Source organism: Mixophyes fleayi, chromosome 9, assembly GCF_038048845.1.
Source record: "Mixophyes fleayi isolate aMixFle1 chromosome 9, aMixFle1.hap1, whole genome shotgun sequence".
Classification (NCBI taxonomy): domain Eukaryota; kingdom Metazoa; phylum Chordata; class Amphibia; order Anura; family Limnodynastidae; genus Mixophyes; species Mixophyes fleayi.
In genome coordinates this window covers 549,788-573,857 of record NC_134410.1, presented here as the reverse complement: position 1 = coordinate 573,857, position 24,070 = coordinate 549,788, and the positions used below count along the sequence as shown (strand labels likewise).

Here is a 24,070-nt window from a genome sequence, read left to right as displayed (position 1 = left end):
TAGTATTACAGGGGGAGGAAGGGGGGAGACGTGGAGTATTACAGGAGGAGGAGGGGGGAGACGTGGAGTATTACCAGGAGGAGGAGGGGGGAGACGTGGAGTATTACAGGGGGGAGGTGGGGGGAGACGTGGAGTATTACAGGGGGAGGAGGGGGAGACGTGGAGTATTACAGGGGAGGAGGGGGGGAGATGTGGAGTATTACAGGAGGGAGAGGGGGAGACGTGGAGTATTACAGGGGGAGGAGGGGGAGACGTGGAGTATTACAGGAGGGAGGAGGGGGAGACGTGGAGTATTACAGGAGGAGGAGGGGGAGATGTGGAGTATTACAGGGGAGGAGGTGGGGGAGATGTGGAGTATTACAGGGGGGAGGGAGATGTGGAGTATTACAGGGGGGAGGTGGGGGGAGATGTGGAGTATTACAGGGGGAGGAGGGGGGAGATGTGGAGTATTACAGGGGGAGGAGGGGGGAGACGTGGAGTATTACAGGGGAGACGTGGAGTATTACAGGAGGAGGAGGGGGAGACGTGGAGTATTAAAGGGGGAGGAGGGGGAGACGTGGAGTATTACAGGGGGAGGAGGGGGGAGATGTGGAGTATTACAGGGGGAAGAGGGGGGAGACGTGGAGTATTACAGGAGGAGGAGGGGGAGACGTGGAGTATTACAGGGGGAGGTGGGGGGAGACGTGGAGTATTACAGGGGGAGGAGGGGGGAGACGTGGAGTATTACAGGGGAGGAGGGGGGGAGATGTGGAGTATTACAGGAGGAGGAGGGGGAGACGTGGGAGTATTACAGGGGGAGGAGGGGGAGACCGTGGAGTATTACAGGAGGAGGAGGGGGAGAGATGTGGAGTATTACAGGAGGAGGAGGGGGAGATGTGGAGTATTACAGGGGGAGGAGGGGGAGATGTGGAGTATTACAGGAGGAAGAGGGGGGAGACGTGGAGTATTACAGGGGGAGGAGGGGGAGACGTGGAGTATTACAGGCGGAGGGTGGAGAGTAACAGTGGCATTGCTAGAGAGGAGAGCGTTGACACAAGGGAGGAGGGACTTAGTCCGGGTCTATTAATAGCAGCCTGTACTATATTTATCTGTGCGGTGCAGCATTGGGGCTGCGAGTGACGTTTGCACAGAGGATGCTGCGTGGGGTGATAAGGGGGCTCTGAGGATAGCTGTGTACAACGTCTAGGACCTAGCACAATCTCTAGGAATACTATACTGTAAGCTATAAATATAATAATACACCTCTACAGAGTATTCCCTCTCATATAGGAGCGTAAGACAAGACCATGCAGATGTAGATTGCAAGCTTCAGTGTTTACACCTTTATGCATGAAGCCTCCTGCTCAGTAATAACTATATTTAGGGACATAGTGCAACATGTTACAGATGTGCTATAATATAAAACCCTTCCCCAGCCCGGTACAAGGTTGCTATGGTTACAGCACATTTGTAGCTTTTGCACCATGTTATTGCCTGGGTTTGGCTCACACATGATGGAGTCACTGACCTCGGTGCCAGCAGAGATGATGTATAATATATAATATTCTCCCACAGTTCTCTCCCAGCACCGGTATAATAATGTAACGTACACTGAATATTAATGCAGAATAACTACCCCAGGCTACTTCATGGATGTGAACAACTAGAAATTGGGGCGATGCCGGTCTGCACCTCATCCTAACGTCAGAACCAATTTACACACAAGGCGTGGCACTGATACCTCATTATAATATTACATGCCAACCTATATACTGCAGGTCTTACACTAGACATCCAGTCCACTAACTACTGTGTCACACTCATTACTGTCCCCTCATCTCTCTGTGTGTCACAGTCATTACTGTCCCCTCACCTCCCTGTGTGTCACAGTCATTACTGTCCCCCTCATCTTCCTGTGTGTCACACTTATTACTGTCCCATCATCTCCATGTGTGTCACAGTCATTACTGTCCCCCTCATCTCCATGTGTGTCACACTCATTACTGTCCCCTTGTCTCCATGTGTGTCACACTTATTACTGTCCCCTCATCTCCATGTGTGTCACACTCATTACTGTCCCCTCGTCTCCATGTGTGTCACAGTCATTACTGTCCCCTCATCTCCATGTGTGTCACAGTCATTACTGTCCCCTCGTCTCCATGTGTGTCACAGACATTACTGTCCCCTCATCTCCATGTGTGTCACAGTCATTACTGTCCGCTCGTCTCCCTGTGTGTCACAGACATTACTGTCCCCATCGTCTCCATGTGTGTCACACACATTACTGTCCCCTCATCTCCCTGTGTGTCACAGTCATTACTGTCCCCTCGTCTCCATAAGTGTCACAGACAGCAGGGATCAAGGCGCAGACCACGCTTGGTTCCAGGGGTCTAGATGCAGACCACGCGTGGTTCCAGGGGACTATGGTGCAGATTTTGTGTGGTTACAGGGGTCTAGGTGCAGACCACGAGTGGTTCCAGGGGTCTGGATGCAAACCATGCGTGGTTCCAGGGGTCTAGATTCAGGTCTCTTGTGGTTCCAGGGGTCTAGGGGCAGACCACGCATGGTTCCAGGGTTCTATGTGCAGACCACGCATGGTTCCAGGGTTCTGTGTGCAGACCACGCATGGTTCCAGGGTTCTGTGTGCAGACCATGCGTGGTTCCAGGGTTCTATGTGCAGACCACGCATGGTTCCAGGGTTCTATGTGCAGACCACGCATGGTTCCAGGGTTCTATGTGCAGACCACGCATGGTTCCAGGGTTCTGTGTGCAGACCACGCATGGTTCCAGGGTTCTGTGTGCAGACCACGCATGGTTCCAGGGTTCTGTGTCGCAGACCACGCATGGTTCCAGGGTTCTATGTGCAGACCACGCATGGTTCCAGGGTTCTATGTGCAGACCACGCATGGTTCCAGGGTTCTGTGTGCAGACCATGCGTGGTTCCAGGGGTCTAGATGCAGGTCTCTTGTGGTTTCCAGGGGTCTAGGGGCAGACCACTCGTGGTTCCAGAGGTCTATGTGCAGGCCACCGCATGGTTCCAGGGGTCAAGGTGCAGACCACGAGTGGTTCCAGGGGTCAAGGTGCAGACCATGCGTGGTTCCTAGGGTCTAGGTGCAGGCCATGCGTAGTTCCATGGGTCTTGGTGCAGATTTCTGTGGTTTCAGGGGTCCAGGTGCAGACCATGCGTGGTTCCAGGGGTCTAGGTGCAGACCACATGTGGTTCCAGGGATCTAGGTGCAGACCATGCGTGGTTGCAGGGGTCTGGGTGCAGACCATGCGTGGTTGCAGGGATCTAGGTGCAGACCACATATGGTTCCAGGGATCTAGGTGCAGACCATGCGTTGTTCCAGGGGTCTAGGTGCAGACCATGCGTGGTTCCAGGGGTCCAGGTGCAGACCATGCGTGGTTCCAGGGGTCTAGGTGCAGACCACATGTGGTTCCAGGGATCTAGGTGCAGACCATGCGTGGTTGCAGGGGTCTGGGTGCAGACCATGCGTGGTTGCAGGGATCTAGGTGCAGACCACATATGGTTCCAGGGATCTAGGTGCAGACCATACGTGGTTCCAGGGGTCTAGGTGCAGACCATGCGTGGTTCCAGGGGTCTAGGTGCAGACCACATGTGGTTCCAGGGATCTAGGTGCAGACCATGCGTGGTTGCAGGGGTCTGGGTGCAGACCATGCGTGGTTGCAGGGATCTAGGTGCAGACCACATATGGTTCCAGGGATCTAGGTGCAGACCATACGTGGTTCCAGGGGTCTAGGTGCAGACCATGCGTGGTTCCAGGGGTCTAGGTGCAGACCATGTGTGGTTCCAGGGGTCTAGGTGCAGACCATGTGTGGTTCCAGGGATCTAGGTGCAGACCATGCGTTGTTCCAGGGGTCTAGGTGCAGATCTCGCGTGGTTCGAGGAGTCTAGGTGTGGACCACGCTTGGTGCAGGTGCCAGTTGAGTTCCAGTGTTGGGGTTTATCATATGGGGGTTATCCATCCCTCCCGTCACTGTGGCTAAATTATATGTTATCAGTATGAAAATAGAAATTTATTCATATACAAAGTTATTATTAACATTAATATTTTTAGCGCCAGAATATTCCATAGTGCTTTACAATTGGGAACAATCATATTAATAAAACAAGTCTGAGTGTTAAAAGACAAAGCGGTAAGAGGGCGCTGCTTGCAAGCTTACCATCCCACATATAGTACTGTATATAGATATTGTATATTTATAATCAAATTAATGATGTAAAATGTGAGCAGCGTCTGTGCGTCCTGACATCAAGATGCACTTTTTTTTTGTTGCACGGAAACAAGCGACTGACAAAGGAGCAGACGGACTAAAGTAACTTGTCAGGTGTTAGAATGATGATCCTGGTGTACCGCACAGATATAATATAATGTAATAGAAGATAATAGCGGACTCTGCAGTCCCTCCTCTATGTATAATACAGATCACTGTGTCAAATAACCATTTTCATATCCTGCTGTCCTTGAACAATGTGCCTGTATCTTTAAGGGAAGCCACGCCTCTAAGCCCAGAGCCCGCCCCCTGGACAGTCCCAGCTTCTTGTTGCCGGGAAACGTAAACAAGAGACAAGCGGAACGTGGTGACCGCTGGTTTCTACGTTGTTCCCACGGCAACAGGAGGAGTGTTTACCTGAGGCCGGGGAACACGTGGGAACCTGTTAGTGACAACACAACAATGACACAGTGATCACAACAATACAAAGTGCACAAATAAACACAGTACACACGGCTCACTGATCCCCAACATTTATTTATATAGCGCTGACATATTCCGTAGCGCCCCCGTCAGCATTTACTGCAACTCCTCTCCCACAACGATAGTGCATCAATGTGGGTCACATATCAAGAACAAAACAATATTCATAATTTGAGCTAAATTAAAAGTGGGGCCAGGTTTCAGGGTTCTATATTATGTAGTATTTTTACGGGTTTTCCATGCACACACAGCGACCTCAAACACAGTAATCTACGTTGTTCTAATTAAAAAGAGTTCACAAACTACAATAAAACCTACAATTAAACTGAACCCGCGCAACATGTTATAGTTTATTATGTCTTTTATCTGCGAGCTGCGAACCTTAAAATGTGAAATTAAAAAATAAATTGCTGAAGGGAGGTGTCCTATAATCCCCCCATCTGTCCTAGTTTAGGGAGGACGGTACTGATCTCAGGGGACAATCCCGGCGTCCTATAGATCAGGACTTCTGTCAGATTCCAGGACAGTTCTTCATCATCATCAACATTTATTTATATAGCGCCAGCATGTTCCGTAGCGCTTCACAATTTGGAACAAACACAGTAATAAAACAATACCTGGGTAATACAGACAGAGGGGCGATATGAGCTGCTGATGGGCGACCTTTAAATACTGGGTACAACACGACGACATCTCAGCCTCCAGGACTGTGATATCTGCACATTAATTCTACGTAGCAGCTGGAACAGGCGGGCGCAAGCGCAAATTACTGAGGATTTCATCGCAGGTTCATACAACCAACAAGAAACAAGGCGACTTGCGGTTTTGTAACAGAGAAATGCAATATATACATCATAGCTGGAGATAAATGACTAATAGACACAAAGACTCGCCAGCGACCACGTATCAGCTCATCGATATACAATCTGTAATGTATCACTACGTCCTCCCAGACCACCTTGTCCTCAGCACAGATAAAGGAGGAATGTGATTGATTGATTGATTGATTGATTGATAGATTTGCTGCTGGCCAATAGACTGTTAGAATAGGAGTGTGATACTCAGCACTGCTGGATATTTACTCCCTGGCTGCACTTTCACACAGTCGCTGCATTCACAGAATTCCTCAGAGAATTGACATCATTCCCCGGCCAGACAGGGAGGAGCGGAGGGAGGGAGGGGGGGAGAGAGAGATGACAGGAGGATTACCCTGCTGGGGAGACAATGAGGGTAATAAAGAACGAGGGGTAAGAGGAGGGGTAGATAGGTGCAGACAGAACTACACTGGAAAGTGAATCATAATGTAGGAACTGCTCTAGAGATTCCTGGTGCTTCAGTTGTACCAATTACTCACTATGTGACCTGTGTTACCAAATCTCTTCTCACCCCTCTATGTATCCAAACAACATTAATAAAGATAAATATTTAATTACTTCTGTTTATATTGTGATTTATCTTTATTTATTCTCTATAATGTAACTATAGCATTCTATGTCTGTATAGAGTGTAATAGAGTTGTATTATGATCATGTCCAGTGGTCAGGTCATGTTGGAGGTGTAGTGTCCTATGTCTGTATATAGTGTAATAGAATTGTATTATGATCATGTCCAGTGGTCAGGTCATGTTGGAGGTGTAGTGTCCTATGTCTGTATACAGTGTAATATAATTGTATTATGATCGTGTCCAGTGGTCAGGTCATGTTGGGGGTGTAATCTCCTATATCTGTATACAGTGTAATAGAATTATATTATGATCATGCCCAGTGGTCAGGGTCATGTTGGGGGTGTAGTGTCCTATGTCTGTATAGAGTGTAATTAGAATTGTATTATGATCATGTCCAGTGGTCAGGTCATGTTGGGGGTGTAATCTCCTATATCTGTATACAGTGTAATAGAATTGTATTATGATCATGCCCAGTGGTCAGGTCATGTTGGGGGTGTAATCTCCTATATCTGTATACAGTGTAATAGAATTATATTATGATCATGCCAGTGGTCAGGTCATGTTGGGGGTGTAGTGTCCTATGTCTGTATACAGTGTAATAGAATTGTATTATGATCAATGCCCAGTGGTCAGGTCATGTTGGGGGTGTAGTGTCCTATGTCTGTATAGAGTGGTAATAGAATTGTATTATGATCATGTCCAGTGGTCAGGTCATGTTGGGGGTGTAGTGTCCTATGTCTGTATAGAGTTCAGACATCAGATATTACAGGGACAGTGTATGATTTGTGTCTAGAAGTAGATGTATTTTTCAGTGTTTAACCAACCACACAATAAAATGTATCTTTTCTGCATGTTCAACATTTCTGGAAACTCTGTTAAAATGTTGAATTGTGAAATCCCCGTAATGTCACATTTGCTGGATTTCATAATATTTTTTCAGTTCTTTCATTCTTTATTTTTAAATACTCATCCTCAATATATATATTAACTTGCAAAAAAACAGATGGATAGGATTGTAGAGACATGAAAGGGGAATTTTATTGTGCATCTGATCAATACTAAAAAATAGGGACAAATTAGTAAAACATTAATCTGTCTCTGGAAATTAGAGACAATTGACAACTATGAGTAAGAAAGCAGCAGAATAACAAGACTTTTTTTAATGTGCATTTTGTAATTGCAAGAAACATTCATTGTGCTCATCTGATTGTCTGTCCGTCTGCTAGGTAATCCAAAAATTGTCCCCGCCCACTTATATAACATTATTCAGTGACACCTGAGCAGCAGGTGCCACTGACATGTTTTACTTCTTGATTGAAAGGGGCAGTAAAAGCTGAATTTCAGGTTTCAGTTATGGAAACCAGCGACTAATAATAATTACAGGAACTTGTCAGAACTGAAGATATTGGAGAGAACAGTGAAATGTCTGATAACAGAGAGCAATCGTTTTACATCAAATGTAAATACAGTGTTACATATCTGAAGTTCTGGCAATGCGTTGGGACTCTTACAGGTATATTTGTCTTTAATACAATATGCCGTTTTAAATAGGAAGAATATGTAGTGTAAGCCTTTCAGTGCAACAGAAATGTGCACATTCCGCAACTGAACTCATTTCGTCTGGACAGTCCCTATTTGCGGACCTGGAAAGGGGAGGAGCTTGTACTTAAGTGGGCGTAATTAAGTGTGAAGTGGGTGTGTTTTGCTGTGTGTGTCCCCCCTTCCTTACCCCTCCATCCCGTCCCCCCCATCACTGCTTCGAAGTTTTGTTGCCTTAATTTATTCACCGTCCCCTTATATGTGTCTGTCCTTCAATAAAGTATCGGACCTGTGACCCACCCCCCCTCACCTACCTCAAAACAGGGGAGGGGTGGGGCCAATTGCAGAGAGGGGTGGGGCCAATCGGAGCCAGCCAATCGCAATGCAGGAGGTGCGCCCCCTGCTTGTACCTTATGGGGGTGGAGTTTCTGTGGATTGGAGGTGGGGCTTAATTTGTCATCATGGATACTGAGGTTATAGCGGATGCTGACAAACTAACTCCAATGACCAGTAGTGACTGGAGGTGTAACTGAATCTCCTCTGATAATAACAATAATAATTATAGTGATTGTGTTTATTCAGCGCTTTCCTCCTAATAGGACTCTAAGTGATTTACATTTGCAGATTAAATAACACACTATACAAAATAAAGATCTAAATGACGATCAGAGTACAGGAGAGCTGACGGCTGGGTAACATGAAGGTAGAGTAATGATGACATAAAGGTGTCTCTAGTCTGCGCATGAAGATTTCTAGAGTGGGTCCTGGTGGATTACACGAGGCTGTGACTTCCAGGACCCGCGAAGCTACGAGCTCAGACCCCCAGGTGAAGTTTGGGGGACTCTAGGAACTGTTACTAGTTCTTTGTCTGTGGATGGAAGTGAGTGAGTGTGAATATCGGGGATCAGAAGCTGCTACAAGTGCTCAGCACGCTGGCTGTGCTGGGATGTCTATGTCAGTAAAGTTGGCACAGATTCTCCTTCCTACGGGCAGCCAGTGATGGGCATGGAGAACAGGGGTTACGTGGCAGGAACAGCGCTGGTTTGTGTTATCCTGGCTGATGTATGTTGTACCGGCTGCGGGTGGTGCAGACCTGTTTTGCATTGCAGTAGTCCAAGCGCGAGGACACAAATGCAGATATGAGTGAAGAATGAGGTTCAGAGAGAGTTAAATGCTGCATTCTGGGTATGTTCTCCAGATGAAGGTCTGGGGATTGCATCATGGATGTATCCTGAAGACCCTATGCCAGTGAGAAACGATATGATCCAGCCAAGGACTGTGTCCTACAGTCCACACAAATTTTTCAGGTGCTCTGTTAGAATCCATGGTCCACGGTATCAAATGCTGCAGAGAGGTCCAGGAGGGTTAAGATTGAACATCTGCATCTCTGGCCATCAGAAGAACATTGAGCAGACGTACCATGGCTGGTTTCATTGCTGTCATCCCATGAATCCTATCTGGAATGGACCATAACTATCATGGGTTGACAGAGGGGTTTTCAGTTGGGTTGTAACCACTTTCTAAATAACCTTCCCTGGAAATGTAAAGTTTGATACTGGTCTGTGGTTATTCATACAGTCTGGGTCTAGAGAAGACAACTGCTTCCTTTATTGTCTGCAGAGCATTGGTACTGGGCCAATGACATCCATGCGCGCTATAAGACGTTGTGTTGGGGCTGGGCCAGATTACAAGTAGTGCGACGTAACTTTAGAGTAACTTTAATAAAGTCTTCTACATACAGGGGGTCGAAGCTCGTCCAGGAGTCAGATAGCCACATTCACAAGCTTGGACACGTTTGATGGCACCGATTCCAGCCCGGATGGAGGATACATTATCAGCATAGACTGGAAACTCATTGCACCTTGACTGGGAGGGTTGTATCCGCTGCAGACATGGTGGTCTCTAAATCCTTTTCACCATACAGAGATGCTGAGCTGGTCTGTTGTTTAATCTCTCTGACTTCTTGTGGGCGATTGTGGTCATCTTCAGTAGGTTGGATTAGTTTTGTCTTGTCCTCTACCATACGAGTCTTCAGCCATCGTCTTTCAGACCTATGAGCCCTGTTCTGCAGTGTCTCTAATACCAAGGTGCTTGGTACCATCCGACATTAGGATGAGTATTAAAGTCCTATCTTACATAGAGATTGAGGTCCCCTGGCCTGTTCTTCATTTAGGTCCGTCACCCTCTGCTGAAACCTCATGAACGAGAATAGGTTTATGGTGATAAACACGGAGATCACAGGAAGATCCTGTTTCCTCAACAATTATTTTTGGGATATTTATTTTTTATTTACTTGTCAGTCACTTCGGGCGCAGATCCCGGTGTGTCTGAGCAGCTTTATCAAAGTAGGGATAATTTACATTATAAACACCTGTGAAGGTTTCTACATCCTCCCTGTGTCACCCTGTAATACGGCTGTTTTTGTACATGTGAATGTTTTTTTGTTACATTGGTATTTACAAATTGAGAAAGGATCTCCAAATATAAAGTGCGCCAAGATGGCCGACAGTCTGTCTCTCGCAGCTCTTAGGATGTTGCTGGGAATTCTGGGACACTGGTCTAAATATCCAGGCCCCTCCACCCAGCTCCGCCCATCAGAATTTTGTCACAAACCTTTTAATACATTTTAGAAGCAGCATATACAATAAAGGGATATAAGGGGACAGGATACAGACCTCTTATACGACCCTATCGTGTGTCATTGTCGCACTGTCAGGATACTGGGGCCAACACTCTATTCGCCCGCACCTGATACGTCACAAATAACAATGAACCTGAGAATACAAAATATAGCATATGGTAACGTCCAAAGGGAAACTCCAAGGGGTACCTTCTAAAAAGAAAAAGTGGAGGCATTACCCATAGCAACCAATCAGATCCTAGCTCTCCTTTATCCCACACATTCTATGTGCAACACCTCCACTTCTACTTTTTTAGAAGGTTTGATAAATTTACCCCCCAATGTGCAAAATGGAAAAATACACAATAGTATAATAACAAATTATGAACTCAAATTGTGAATAATTTCATCACTTATTGAAGGTGAGAGAAAGAACCTTCAAAGCGACTTATTAAATTCCCAATTCATTGGTTCTTTGTAGTACATTGTAAAATGAATAAGTGTAAATGAGATGTAGAATTTCATACACGTAAATTAAATTCTAAAACATGAATCCAATATTTAACCATTTCCAAAGTACAATACTTTATTCTGAAATAAGTCATAAAGTATTAGTGCAGCTAACTCTTATATGACAAATGGTGAGACAGCGTGTCGTCACATTGGATGAGAAATCCGACCATCATCATCATCATCATTTATTTATATAGCGCCAACATATTCCGTAGCGCTTTAAGACCATTTTAAATCACACGGAAGGACCACTATTCAAAAATTCTAATGCGGACATAATTTCTGGTATATTAGCACATTACAGAAGCTGCAGGTATGGAGACACCATCTATATATATATATATACCAGTAAAGTAGGAAAGGTCTGTTCAATGAGGACATACAAATAAAAGATGCGAGTTAAAAATGTAATTCCTACAAAACTACGTTTTCCCCGAATTTCTGAAACTTCTCTGTGTCCATCTATTACATAATATAACTGTCTGGGTTTATGGCAGTGACAGATGCATTGTCTTAAAAGCTATGTAATGCAGAAAAGTAACTTATCACTGCAATCTTCATCATCATCATCATCACTATCATCATCTCCATCATCATCATCATCACTATCATTATCTTCATCATCATCATCACTATCACCATCATCATCACTATCATTATCTTCATCATCATCATCATCACTATCACCATCATTATCTTCATCATCATCACTATCACCATCTCCATCATCATCACCATCACCATCTCCATCATCACCACTATCATTATCTTCATCATCACCATCATCATCATCACTATCATCATCATTATCTTCATCACCTTTATCATCATCATCACTATCATTTCCATCATCATCATCATCATCATCATCAGGGGCAAATCATAAACTGGAAATAATAGAAAGATTAATTTCAGATTAATGTAAATCAGGAGTTCTGTATCTATCTATCTATCCATGTTATATAGTATGATCATATATATATCCCATGTGTGCAGCAGAAGGGGTCCTATATATATATATATATATATATATATGTTATATAGTATGTTCTTATACATATCCCATCCCATGTATGCAGCAGAATGGGTCCCGTATGTATATATGTGTGTGTATATATGTTATATATAGTATATTCTTATATATACCCCAGAATGGGTCCCGTGTATATATATATATATATATTATAGTATCTTCGTATATATATATATATCATGTGTGCAGCAGAAGGGGTCCCGTATGTATATATGTGTGTGTATATATGTTATATATAGTATATTCTTATATATACCCCAGAATGGGTCCTGTATATATATATATATCTCATACATAGCCGTCCTCTCCCCAGCATAGTAAGAGCCAGCTATTAATACACCTCTCTGTGCAGAGCTGAGAACAGGGATTCCCTCTGACGTCACTGCCTGGTAACCAGATAAACACAGCAAAGACAACACCTTATATGGCTACGTACGTCACAGGAACCCTGGGTGGGCGGGGCGGCTCTCCTGCCCCTGAGTCTGGGCTCCCTCTACAGCTGGGGGGCTGATACTGGCAGGGCAGGGGCCCCTGGGCCCCCGCTGCTCACAGGCCGGGTTTGGGGGTGCTGGGGGCTGTGTGTCGGGAGTTATTGAGGGAAAGGGGCTGTGACGTCACTAGGGGGCGGCACCTACAGTATAAATACGCTGTGTGATGAGAGTTTCATTCATAAATCTGAGGCTGAGGTTGTGGGAATACCGGAGCTGCTGATCCCGACATTGTGGGATACCTGTAACCACTGAGCCAGCGCCGGGGACACGGAACATCCCGGAACGATGCAGGAATGACACAAAGTTTCATCATGATACAAACTGGCAGCTTATAGCAACTTCAAACATCGGGACTCTGCCGACTTGGGGACCTCTCTGCAGATTGGACCATCTGATTCTCTGCGGACCTTCTGGAGATTTCTGGGCTGATTTGGACTTTTTCTTGTTATTTGGGGGCTTTGGACAGTGGACCTCAGGAGCTCCTGATATTTAGAAGGACATGTACCAGGGGTACGACTCATCCAGTTCCTCCCCCTCTGCCGAGTCTCAGTATCTGTCATCAGTGGATTCTTTTGGGAGCCCCCCCACAGCTGCAGCACCGCAGGTGAGTGTGACGTCACTGCCCAGGAGTGATGTCAGATAGTGGGCTGGAGAGTGGGGGGGATTGTGTGTCACATTCTGATTAACATCACATAGGGTAATACCAATAACTCTCATACAATAGGATAAATAATTAGTGAGATGCCACTAACACCTATCCAGTGCTGGCATCTCAGTGCAGTGAGCTTACCATTCAGTGTCAATAGCTAAATAGAAGAACATATAACACTTGCTGGAAATACTTTATAGAGGAGGGGGGGGGGGGTGTATATATGTATATATGTATATATATATATATATATATATAATATATATATATACACACACACACACACATGCATTGTACTGATTCTATCTACACATACACAGTGGTCAAAGTGGAAATTTAAAAGTGATGGTATGGAAAATGTGATATTTTTACAATTAAAACAGCAGGAGAAGCCACTGTACACACACACACACACACACACACGCATATATATATATATATATATATATATATATATATATATATATATATATATATATATATATATATATATATATATATATATACACATACACATACATATACATATACACACACACACACACACACACACACACACACACACACACACACACACATATATATATATATACAGTTAGGGATTGTGGAGAAACTTCTGTCTCCCCCTTAGCTCTTACTGTTTCATCTATACCCACGTTGTTGTTGCTGACATCATTCACCTTCCACAGATCAGAAATAGTTACCCACAGATTTAAAAGAACTGATCCTGTGGGTTTGTGTAGTAGCTGCCTGGTCTGGTAGGTTGTTGAGTGTAGATGGAGGAATAGGTGAGAATACAATGACACATGATAAACAATGTCTGGGTAGAACGCTGCATGCTATGTAGACGCTATATAAAGGTTTATACATATGGGCCATCAGCAATGTTACAGCATCCTCATTCTTCTTATTTGTGTCACACACTTATGACTGTATCTTCGGGGTAATATTACTGACTGTTCCCGATATACCAGTAAATCACAAGTGTCTCCCGGTCCGGTCTCCTCCGTTTTATTCAGAACTCTATTAAAAGACACTTGGATAAAACTATTGGATGAGACCAAGAGGGAGAGAAGAGGAAACTTCATCTCCAGACTGACATAGAGAATGATGGGTCCTCTGGGGCCACTGTCTGCTTCTGTCACCCACTTCTTTCTGGGAGCCCCCCAGCTGAAGAAATCAATATTATCCAGGTTAGTTTAGTGGGATCAGGAATAAAGGTTCCATTCACTGTGACTTGCAGTGATGTGGACAGATCCACATTCTGCCCACTGTAGGGGCAGATTCAGTCTCCCAGGGGGCAGGGCAGACTCCTGGGAGATGTTGGGGGGACAGTATCATCTCTCAGTGCTGATTTATCTGGGGGAATAAAAATGGGCAGAAGAGACAGTCGTGTGGTTTTTAACGGCTATAAGGAACCACTGAAAACCGGTGAGAATAGTATTACCGGAGACCAGTTGCTCTTGAGAACTACAAGTCACAGCATGCCCTACCATCCTTTGTAATGCAGGTTGTGCTCTCCTACTGGTGTGGAACTACTATGTAGGCTGTGATATGTACCCCCTCCCTACTCTATAATGCAGGCTTGTCTTTCCAGCTGGTGTGGAAGTACAAGGCCCAGCGTGCCCTGCCATACTCTCCAATGCAGGCTATGATCTGTAGCTGATGTGGTACTACAAGTACCATAAGTACCATCACTCCCTTCCCCCAGCCACTCTAATGCAAGCTTGGCTCTCCAGCTGGAGTGGAACTACAAGACCCAGCAAGTCCTGCAAAACTCTCCAATGTAAGCTGTGATCCTTAACTGGTGTGGTACTACAAGTACCATCACCCCCTATAATGCAGGCTGTGATCTGTAGCTGGTGTGGCACTACAAGTCTCAGAATGCCCTTACAGTTCCTGTATCCACAATGTGCCTGGAGCACAAGCAGAGCTGTCACTCAAAGCTGCGGGGGTGGGCGGGGCTGACGCGCGCTGACGCCGGAGTTCTATTTTGGAACGCAGCGTATACAGAACGCGGTCGGATTTGCTGCTGAGGTCATGGAGACAGGGGCGGGACTAACGCAGGCCACGCCCAGCCTGTGTGTAATATAGAGAATATAACCCAGGCTGCAGAGAGCAGAGATAGGCTGAGGCTGGATGAGTGCAGAATGATCTGTTAGTGGGGAAAGGCTGATATTAGGATATTCCCATGTACTGATCAGCACTGTGATCAGCATGGTATAGACAGTGGGTGAAAGAACCATGACAAAGGCTGATATTAGGATGTGGCAGGAATTCATGTCCTTTAACTGCTCCAATAAAGGCTCTAAACGGTGTGTCCTCAAGAGCTCACATTCTTATCACTCGCTACTCTGTATTCCATGTTATTAGTACTTTGTAAAATCATCCTGTGCTCTCTCCTCTTACTCTGGATCCTATGAATTAGCTGCATCCATATTATATTCAGGCACCTCGCTCCCAATTATAGTCACCTGCTGCATCATTGATGTACTTTATGGAATCAATCATAAATAATATACTTACAATCTTATCTTATCTTGCTGGACCCGCGTCTACGTCCCACAAATAAAGCAGTGATCTATCTGGATTAATACTCTGACATTTTGCAGATTACAGTACTGCTTACCAATAATCCCAAATTCCAACCCTAGTATTTACTGTCCATACTCTCAAATTCTAAGTCTATTAGTTATTACCCATACGCCAAAATGCTGAGATTACTACATATTATTCATACTACCAAATGCTAACCCTAAAGATAAATTACCCTAATATTAACGTTACTCCTGAATTCATGGTTACTCTTAGCAATAATTCTGGAGCTTAGTGTATTTGTGGACCAGAAATTTACTTTTGTTTCTTATGCCACACTGTCTGTCATTGTCATAAGTCAGTTTGGCATTCCCTCCTTCATAAAATGACTATCTCTCTCTCTCCACTATGGTGTGACCCTCTCTCTCCACCATGATGTGACCATCTCTCTCCACCATGGTGCGGGTGACCCTCTCCCTCCGCCATGGTGTGACCAACTCTCTCCACCATGGTGTGACCCTCTCTCTCCACCATGGTGTGACCCTCTCTCTCCACCATGATGTGACCATCTCTCTCCACCATGGTGCGACCCTCTCCCTCCGCCATGGTGTGACCAACTCTCTCCACCATGGTGTGACCCTCTCTCGCCACCATGATGTGACTATCTCTCTCTCTCCCTCCTTCATAAAATGACTATCTCTCTCTCTCCACCATGATGCAATCCTTTCTCTCTCTCCACTATGATGTGACCATCTATCTCCACCATGGTGTGACCCTCTCTCTCCACCATGATGTGACCATCTCTCTCCACCATGATGTGACCATCTCTCTCCACCATGATGTGACCATCTCTCTCCACCATGATGTGACCATCTCTCTCCACCATGATGTGACCATCTCTCTTTCTCTCCACCATGGTGCGACCCTCTCTCTCTTCCTCCGCCATGGTGCAACCCTCTCTCTCTCTCCCTCCGCCATGGTGCAACCTTCTCTCTCTCTCCCTCCGCCATGGTGCGACCTTCTCTCTCTCTCTCCCTCCGCCATGGTGCGACCCTCTCTCTCCCTCCACCATGGTGCGACCATCTCTCTCTCTCCCTCCGCCATGGTGCGACCCTCTCTCTCTCTCTCCCTCCGCCATGGTGCGACCCTCTATCTCTCTCTCCCTCCGCCATGGTGCGACCCTCTCTCTCTCCCTCCGCCATGGTGCGACCTTTTCTCTCTCTCTCCCTCCGCCATGGTGCGACCCTCTCTCTCCCTCCACCATGGTGCGACCATCTCTCTCTCTCCCTCCGCCATGGTGCGACCATCTCTCTCTCTCCCTCCGCCATGGTGCAACCTTCTCTCTCTCTCCCTCCGCCATGGTGCGACCCTCTCTCTCTCCTCCATGGTGCGACCATCTCTCTCTCCACCATGGTGTGACCCTCTCTCTCCGCCATGATGTGACCAACTCTCTCTCTCTTCACCATGGTGCGACCCTCTCTCTCTCTCCGCCATGATGCAATCCTTTCTCTCTCTCTCCGCCATGATGTGACCATCTATCTCCACCATGGTGTCATCCTCTCTCTCTCTCTCCTCCATGGTGCGACCCTCGCTCTCTCTCTCCACCATGATGTGACCCTCTCTCTCTCCGCCATGATGTGACCCTCTCTCTCTCTCAGCCATGATGCAATCCTTTCTCTCTCTCTCTCCACCATGGTGTCATCCTCTCTCTCTCTCACTCCGCCATGGTGCGACCCTCTCTCTCCCTCCACCATGGTGCGACCCTCTCTCTCTCTCCCTCCGCCATGGTGCGACCATCTCTCTCTCTCCCTCCGCCATGGTGCGACCATCTCTCCTCCATGGTGCGACCCTCGCTCTCTCTCTCCGCCATGATGTGACCCTCTCTCTCTCTCTGCCATGGTGCGACCCTCTCTCTCTCTCCCTCCGCCATGGTGCGACCCTCTCTCTCTCTCCGCCATGATGTGACCCTCTCTCTCTCTCTGCCATGTGACCCTCTCTCTCTCTCCGCCATGATGTGACCATCTCTCTCTCTCTCTCCGCCATGATGTGACCATCATCTCTCTCTCTCCCTCCGCCATGGTGCGACCATGTCTCTCCCTCCGCCATGATGCAATCCTTTCTCTCTCTCCACCATGGTGTCATCCTCTCTCTCTCTCCCTCCGCGATGGTGCGACCCTCTCTCTCTCTCCCTCCGCCATGGTGCGACCCTCTCTTTCTCTCCCTCCGCCATGGTGCGACCCTCTCTCTCTCTCCCTCCGCCATGGTGCGACCATCTCTCTCTCCTCCATGGTGCGACCCTCGCTCTCTCTCTCCGCCATGATGTGACCCTCTCTCTCTCTGCCATGATGCAATCCTTTCTCTCTCTCCACCATGATGTGACCATCTCTCTCTCTCTCTCCGCCATGATGTGACCATCTCTCTCTCTCTTCACCATGGTGCAACCCTCTCTCTTTCTCTGCCATGATGCAATCCTTTCTCTCTCTCTCTCCACCATGGTGTCATCCTCTCTCTCTCTCACTCTGCCATGGTACGACCCTCTCTCTCCCTCCGCCATGGTGCGACCCTCTCTCTCTCTCCCTCCGCCATGGTGCGACCATCTCTCTCTCCGCCATGGTGCGACCCTCTCTCTCTCTCCCTCCGCCATGGTGCGACCATCTCTCTCTCCTCCATGGTGCGACCCTCGCTCTCTCTCTCCGCCATGATGTGACCCTCTCTCTCTCTGCCATGATGCAATCCTTTCTCTCTCTCCACCATGATGTGACCATCTCTCTCTCCTCCATGGTGCGACCCTCTCTCTCTCTCTGCCATGATGCAATCCTTTCTCTCTCTCTCTCCACCATGGTGTCATCCTCTCTCTCTCTCACTCTGCCATGGTACGACCCTCTCTCTCCCTCCGCCATGGTGCGACCATCTCTCTCTCCGCCATGGTGCGACCCTCTCTCTCTCCGCCATGATGTGACCAACTCTTTCTCTCTTCACCATGGTGCAATCCTTTCTCTCTCTCTCTCCGCCATGTGACCATCTCTCTCTCCGCCATAATGTGACCATCTCTCTCGCTCCGCCATGATGTGACCATCTCTCTCTCTCTTCACCATGGTGCAACCCTCTCTCTTTCTCTGCCATGATGCAATCCTTTCTCTCTCTCTCTCCACCATGGTGTCATCCTCTCTCTCTCTCACTCTGCCATGGTGCGACCCTCTCTCTTTCTCTGCCATGATGCAATCCTTTCTCTCTCTCTCTCCACCATGGTGTCATCCTCTCTCTCTCTCACTCTGCCATGGTACGACCCTCTCTCTCCCTCCGCCATGGTGCGACCCTCTCTCTCTCTCCCTCCGCCATGGTGCGACCATCTCTCTCTCCGCCATGGTGCGACCCTCTCTCTCTCTCTCCGCCATGATGTGACCAACTCTCTCTCTCTTCACCATGGTGCAACCCTCTCTCTCTCCGCCATGATGCAATCCTTTCTCTCTCTCTCTCCGCCATGTGACCATCTCTCTCTCCGCCATAATGTGACCATCTCTCTCGCTCCGCCATGATGTGACCATCTCTCTTCGCCATGGTGCAACCCTCTCTCTCTTTCTTCACTATGGTGCGACCCCCCCTCTCTCTCTCCACCATGGTGCATCCATCTCTCTCTCTCTCCTCCATGGTGCAACCTTCTCTCTCTCTGCCACAATGTGACCATCTCTCTCTCCGCCATGGTGCAGCCATCTCTCCCCTTCATGATGTGACCATCTCTCTCTTTTGTGTCCTAGGAGTGTGTGGCCCTATGTGATGTCCCCCCCTTTGTCCCCACCGTTACGGCCATCACCAGTAGTCAGGACCTCCAGTGGCTGGTCACCCCCACACTTCTCTCCTCCATGGCTCATTCCCAACCAACACCGGGCCCATCTCTTGACCCATATGACCTCCCAGGCCCCAGCTATGCCTCACCTTCTGGATCAGCCTACAGCCAAGCTCAGCCTGCTGCCACCTCTGGACAAGAGGAAACCCGTCCTACTAGGGCACGGGGTAAAAGGACCAGGGAGGAGACGGTAAGTACTGGTGTAATGAATTGAATGGATTGTCCCTGTCTTTATGTGCAGCCTGTCACATGGTGTGTACCTCTCTCTCTTTCTGTACAGCTAACCCCCGAGGAAGAGGAGAAGAGGCGGGTGCGCAGGGAAAGGAACAAACTGGCTGCTGCCAAATGCCGGAACCGAAGAAGAGAGTTGACTGACAGACTGCAGGGTGTAAGTATCTTATCTGAAGAGCTTACTATCTACAATGGGCTAGTAATGTAGATGTGTTCAGAACAGACTGTTACCTAAGGATTATTCAGGATGTTTGATAAAAGAACACCCAATAAAAGTAACTTTTTCAGTCCCAAATTAAAAAAATCATTAAATCTAGATGTAGATTTTTGTGTAGTTATGGTAAAATAAGTTATTTTTAACTAAACTGGGAGACCCTGTGTACAGGTGGATGGCTACTTGGGTGTCAGGTGACTTCTATATCGATGGGCAGCAGAGTCAGGAAGGAAGCTGTTGTCTCTGGAGACCTGTGATATAATCCTCCATAAAGATAAAGCCCCAGGTTAAGGGTAGACTCTGTCTGAGCGCCTGATATAAGGCTGGACATTAACGCAGCTCTATAATAAACGCAGAATCAGTACAGGTGCACCATTAAGGTTTCTTAATCCATTTTCAGTGTATCCGGTGCTGGCTAAATTGTCCGTCTGTCCCAACACTGTGTTTACCGTATGGATGAATGAATCTCCAGGGTTAAATCTGTCCGCTGAACGGTCACTGTGCTATGAATTAGAGCAGCCCCAAAACCAGTGTGTATGTACCCTTACAGTCATTCAAGAACGAGAGGTGGGAATGACAGGATTACAAAGAACCAGTAACATTGATGGAAGGGTTTTGACGTATAACTGTGTCACTTGCTTAAAGTGTGACCTTTCTCCCCACCTGCAGGAGACGGACCTCTTGGAAGAGGAGAAGTCTAGTCTTGAGGCCGAGATCGATGAGCTTCGCAGACAGAAGGAACAGTTGGAGTTTGCGCTTCTCTCCCACCAATCGGCATGTAAACTGTCCTACGAGGACCCTGACCTGCCCCCCACCGACCCGACTGCCTCCTTCTCCCTCGGAGGACTACTGCCCTCGTATCCCCCCCAACCGGAGGTATCATTCCCTGTCTGTTTGCCCCCACTACCGGACTCAGACTGTGTCACCGGCGTGGGATCTTACACATCTTCATTTGTGTTCACCTCCCCAGAGGGAGGAGCCTGTGGAGCCCGGTACCAGCGCAGCAGCGGAAGTGAGCGCTCATCCTCCGACTCGCTCAGTTCCCCCTCACTCCTGGCACTCTGAGACATGATTTCATTCTTTCAGCCATCCAGGTCCTCTCTCCTCTAGTGACCTTCATTCTCTGCTCTCTACCAACCCACCTCCAGCTTTCTTCATGATCATCCTCCGTCTTCTGCTCCCTGTCCTTAATCTGCCCTAATTGTGGACCTGTCGGTTCCACATCTCCTGCTCCCCAGCTTCCATATTCCATCTGCTCTTTTATTAAAGGAAAACTATAGCTGACATGTTGAAGATCAAATAGCTACACATTGGTAGAGAATGTCTGGAATTACATATGTGGGGGAAGAGTTTTCTCTATGCCCTCCTGTTTCCTGTCCTTAAGGAGGCCACTGATATAGAATGAGGCCACTGATATAGAATGAGGAGGCCACTCATATAGAACTGATGTATTGTATTCATCTCAGCTACAGTTTCCCCTTAAATCATGAAATGATGCCTCCAGTACTCGCCTCATCTGTCTCTGTTATAACTTCAACTTCGCTCTATCGCCTCTTCTCTATCATCCCTATATTTGTGAACATTTCATGACCCTCCATACTCTTCTTATGGAAGTGCATGGTGGGCTGAGCGCTGTCAAGAAGACGTCGCCTTGCTGCATTCCACTTCAAAGACCAGCACGAAATGAACTCCTGCCAGAGAGACCCCTGGGACCACTTCACCGACTATCAAGAGGCCACCGATGATTGGTGTGAGATGGGTTGTGAAGGGGAGGAAGCGGGAAGGGTAATTCTCTGTATAATGCATCATGATACTGAGACCAGTACTTAACCTCTTCCCTGCTAGGGAGCCTCTGCTAATCCTTTAACTCCTTCCCTCCCAGGAAGAGGCGGGCTGAGCACTTAACTCCTTTGCTCCCAGAGAGACGCCTGCATAGTATTTGACCCCTCCCCTCTGTGAGAAAAAAGACAGGTCTGTTACTAAAGGGGGCCCTATGCAGGGACCAGAATGCACTGCAGGGGCCCTATACTCCTCCCATATGAGTTGCTGTACCTGTAAATGTCCTGTTCTCCTAATCAGCAAGTGAACATTCTCTTTGGTGCATGATAAAATCCATCGTACAAATGTTTTCCCCTCTGTGCAGCCAGGTTCGCTCCTTCATCTATAAGCAGATAATTGCCTTGATAACGTTTTTATTTTTATACAGAGTTTGTAGGTTTATGGGAACAAATTATATTCCGTACTTCTTTTAAGCGTGCAGAAATGAAGCGGCGTGACAGGGTCGTGCGCGGCTGCCTGCGTTCACGGAGAGCGCTACCTGATGACCATTAACAGGGCTTTAACTTTACAAATTGCTGATTAGGAGTATTGGCTGTTTGAATGTATCAGCGACACAAAATGGTGAATATCCTGGAGGGGCTGAGACCGCGCTTCTTGCGCACGTGCTGCGCGGTCCTAACAGCTCCGCTCACAATATTACTTGTACAGACATGTGGACAGTGTTATTGGTGTCTGCAGGTTTTGTTATATGACAAGAAAGCATTGATCGAGGTGCAATGACCCTTACTTACAACTTATGTGGTATGTATGAACATATTATATACAGTTAAATGCAAAAGTTTGGGCACCCCTGGTCATGTGTAAGGAAAGAGAAGGTAACACACCCTCCGCAGGGTACAAACATGACATTTCTGCACTATTTAATGCACAAATACCATTATATTCACATACAAATTCATCAAATAAAATACAATTTAACCTCGGGTGCTGAAACTCTTTCCTATAACTGTATGTACACACATTTTTATAGAGATATAGCCGTATTTTTCTATATATTTTTAATATATATATAAAAGCTTATTTATATATGTATATTATATATATATATATATATATATATATATATATATATATATATATATATATATATATATATATATATATATATATATATATAAGATATATAGTGTAAGAGAGATTAATGTTATGTGTACATAAATAAACACCTGCCAAGCCACCATATATAATACATCAGTGTATATATATATTTCATAATATATTTTTTGATGCTATGTATATTTTTATATATAGAAATATTTATATGCACATATATATTATATAGGATACTTAACATATAATATATGTAAAGGTGGAAATCCACATTAATTATCCAGTTCCCTCTCTCCATCCTGACTAACTGAATAATTAACCGTTCCCATAAACGGGAACTGGAGAGAATCCGTCCAGTTGTTCTAAGTGCTCTGGTCAATGGAGACCCAATAACGTCACTGTTCTGATGGTCATGTGGACAGAGGGATACAGAACAGAAACCATCGTCTCCAGACCCTCAGTTCCTCTCATCACTATATATATATATATATATATATATATATATATATATATTTTCTTACAGAGCCCATACGGGGTGCTGTCAGAGAACAGCAGCAGAACAGAGGTGACACCAGAGAGAACCAGCTGAGACTCCTGCTTTCTGTCTGTGTCTGTGAGGCTGATTGCACCTTTATAAAACATGGAAATTCTGAGTGTGTCCTCTGCAGGGGGCACGAGAGAGGGGAGGGGGCGTATTGTTTGTTACTTACTCCTCTGTTACTGTATTAGTGATATTGTGTAAGTAGGATGACTATATAAATATTATATATATATATTTTTTGACTTCATTATAGTATATGTCTTTATGGAACAGTGATCAATAAACTTGAGAAATTGCCACTAGTTTCTCCTTATTTTCCACAGTAAATGTATTTATTACTGGACAGATGATTGATGTCACGTTTCATCCACAGGAAATCCCTCATAAACAATGATTGTGATGATGATGATATGTTACATCGTGTTCCCCCATTGATTATATGGTGATTTGCAAAGAACTAAACCCAACCTGTTGCCAGGTTCTCTATGATCAATGTATTGTCATTGTATTCAGCTCTGTGTCCACCAGGAAGAGAGCCCAGGGCCATAACAAGCACAACATACTAAATGCAGCGGGGCCACAGAAGGGCCCATCTTGTGTTTTGCACAAGCCGCTAAGTATTGAAATAATAAAATAACAATTGAGAACCTGGTGACAGCTACTCATCAGCTTTTCCCGCTTTCTTCTGCTAGAAACGAAGCAGATATTAAACCTGTTTGGAGCTTTCAGCCGACGAGTATAAAGTTTAAAGTAAGAAAGAGGAGACAGTTGTCTGACCCCCCCCCCCCCCCCCCATTTACTGCAGTACAAGGTGTCAGCAGCTGCAACA

The 24,070-nt window shown here is 46.3% G+C and overlaps 1 protein-coding gene across 5 annotated transcripts; it reads left to right on the top strand.

Annotated features, from left to right (window-relative positions):
• Nucleotides 1-12,377: 12,377 nt before the first annotated feature.
• On the top strand, nucleotides 12,378-23,538 carry FOSB (FosB proto-oncogene, AP-1 transcription factor subunit). Of its 5 annotated transcripts, none has more exons than XR_012679144.1 (5): nucleotides 12,378-12,942; nucleotides 19,278-19,556; nucleotides 19,647-19,754; nucleotides 20,481-21,559; nucleotides 23,224-23,538. XR_012679144.1 is itself a non-coding variant. In XM_075186165.1 (5 exons), exons 1-5 carry the CDS (start codon nucleotides 12,838-12,840, stop codon nucleotides 20,881-20,883), a joined length of 801 nt encoding a protein of 266 aa, XP_075042266.1. In that variant the 5' UTR covers nucleotides 12,379-12,837; the 3' UTR covers nucleotides 20,884-22,689. The 5 variants fall into 5 exon arrangements, 4 of the variants coding, with proteins under 4 accessions (XP_075042265.1, XP_075042266.1, XP_075042268.1 ...); XM_075186165.1 differs by lacking the exon at nucleotides 23,224-23,538 and having other exon boundaries at nucleotides 12,379-12,942; nucleotides 20,481-20,687; nucleotides 20,782-22,689; XM_075186164.1 differs by lacking the exon at nucleotides 23,224-23,538 and having other exon boundaries at nucleotides 20,481-22,690.
• The last annotated feature ends 532 nt before the right edge of the window (nucleotides 23,539-24,070 follow it).

Coding starts and splice junctions, on each gene's coding strand:
- FOSB (XM_075186164.1), top strand. CDS start 12,838: ATGTACCAGGGGTACGACTCATCCAGTTCCTCCCCCTCTGCCGAGTCT. Junction 12,943..19,277: donor CCACAGCTGCAGCACCGCAG/GTGAGTGTGACG, acceptor TTTGTGTCCTAG/GAGTGTGTGGCCCTATGTGA. Junction 19,557..19,646: donor AAAGGACCAGGGAGGAGACG/GTAAGTACTGGT, acceptor CTTTCTGTACAG/CTAACCCCCGAGGAAGAGGA.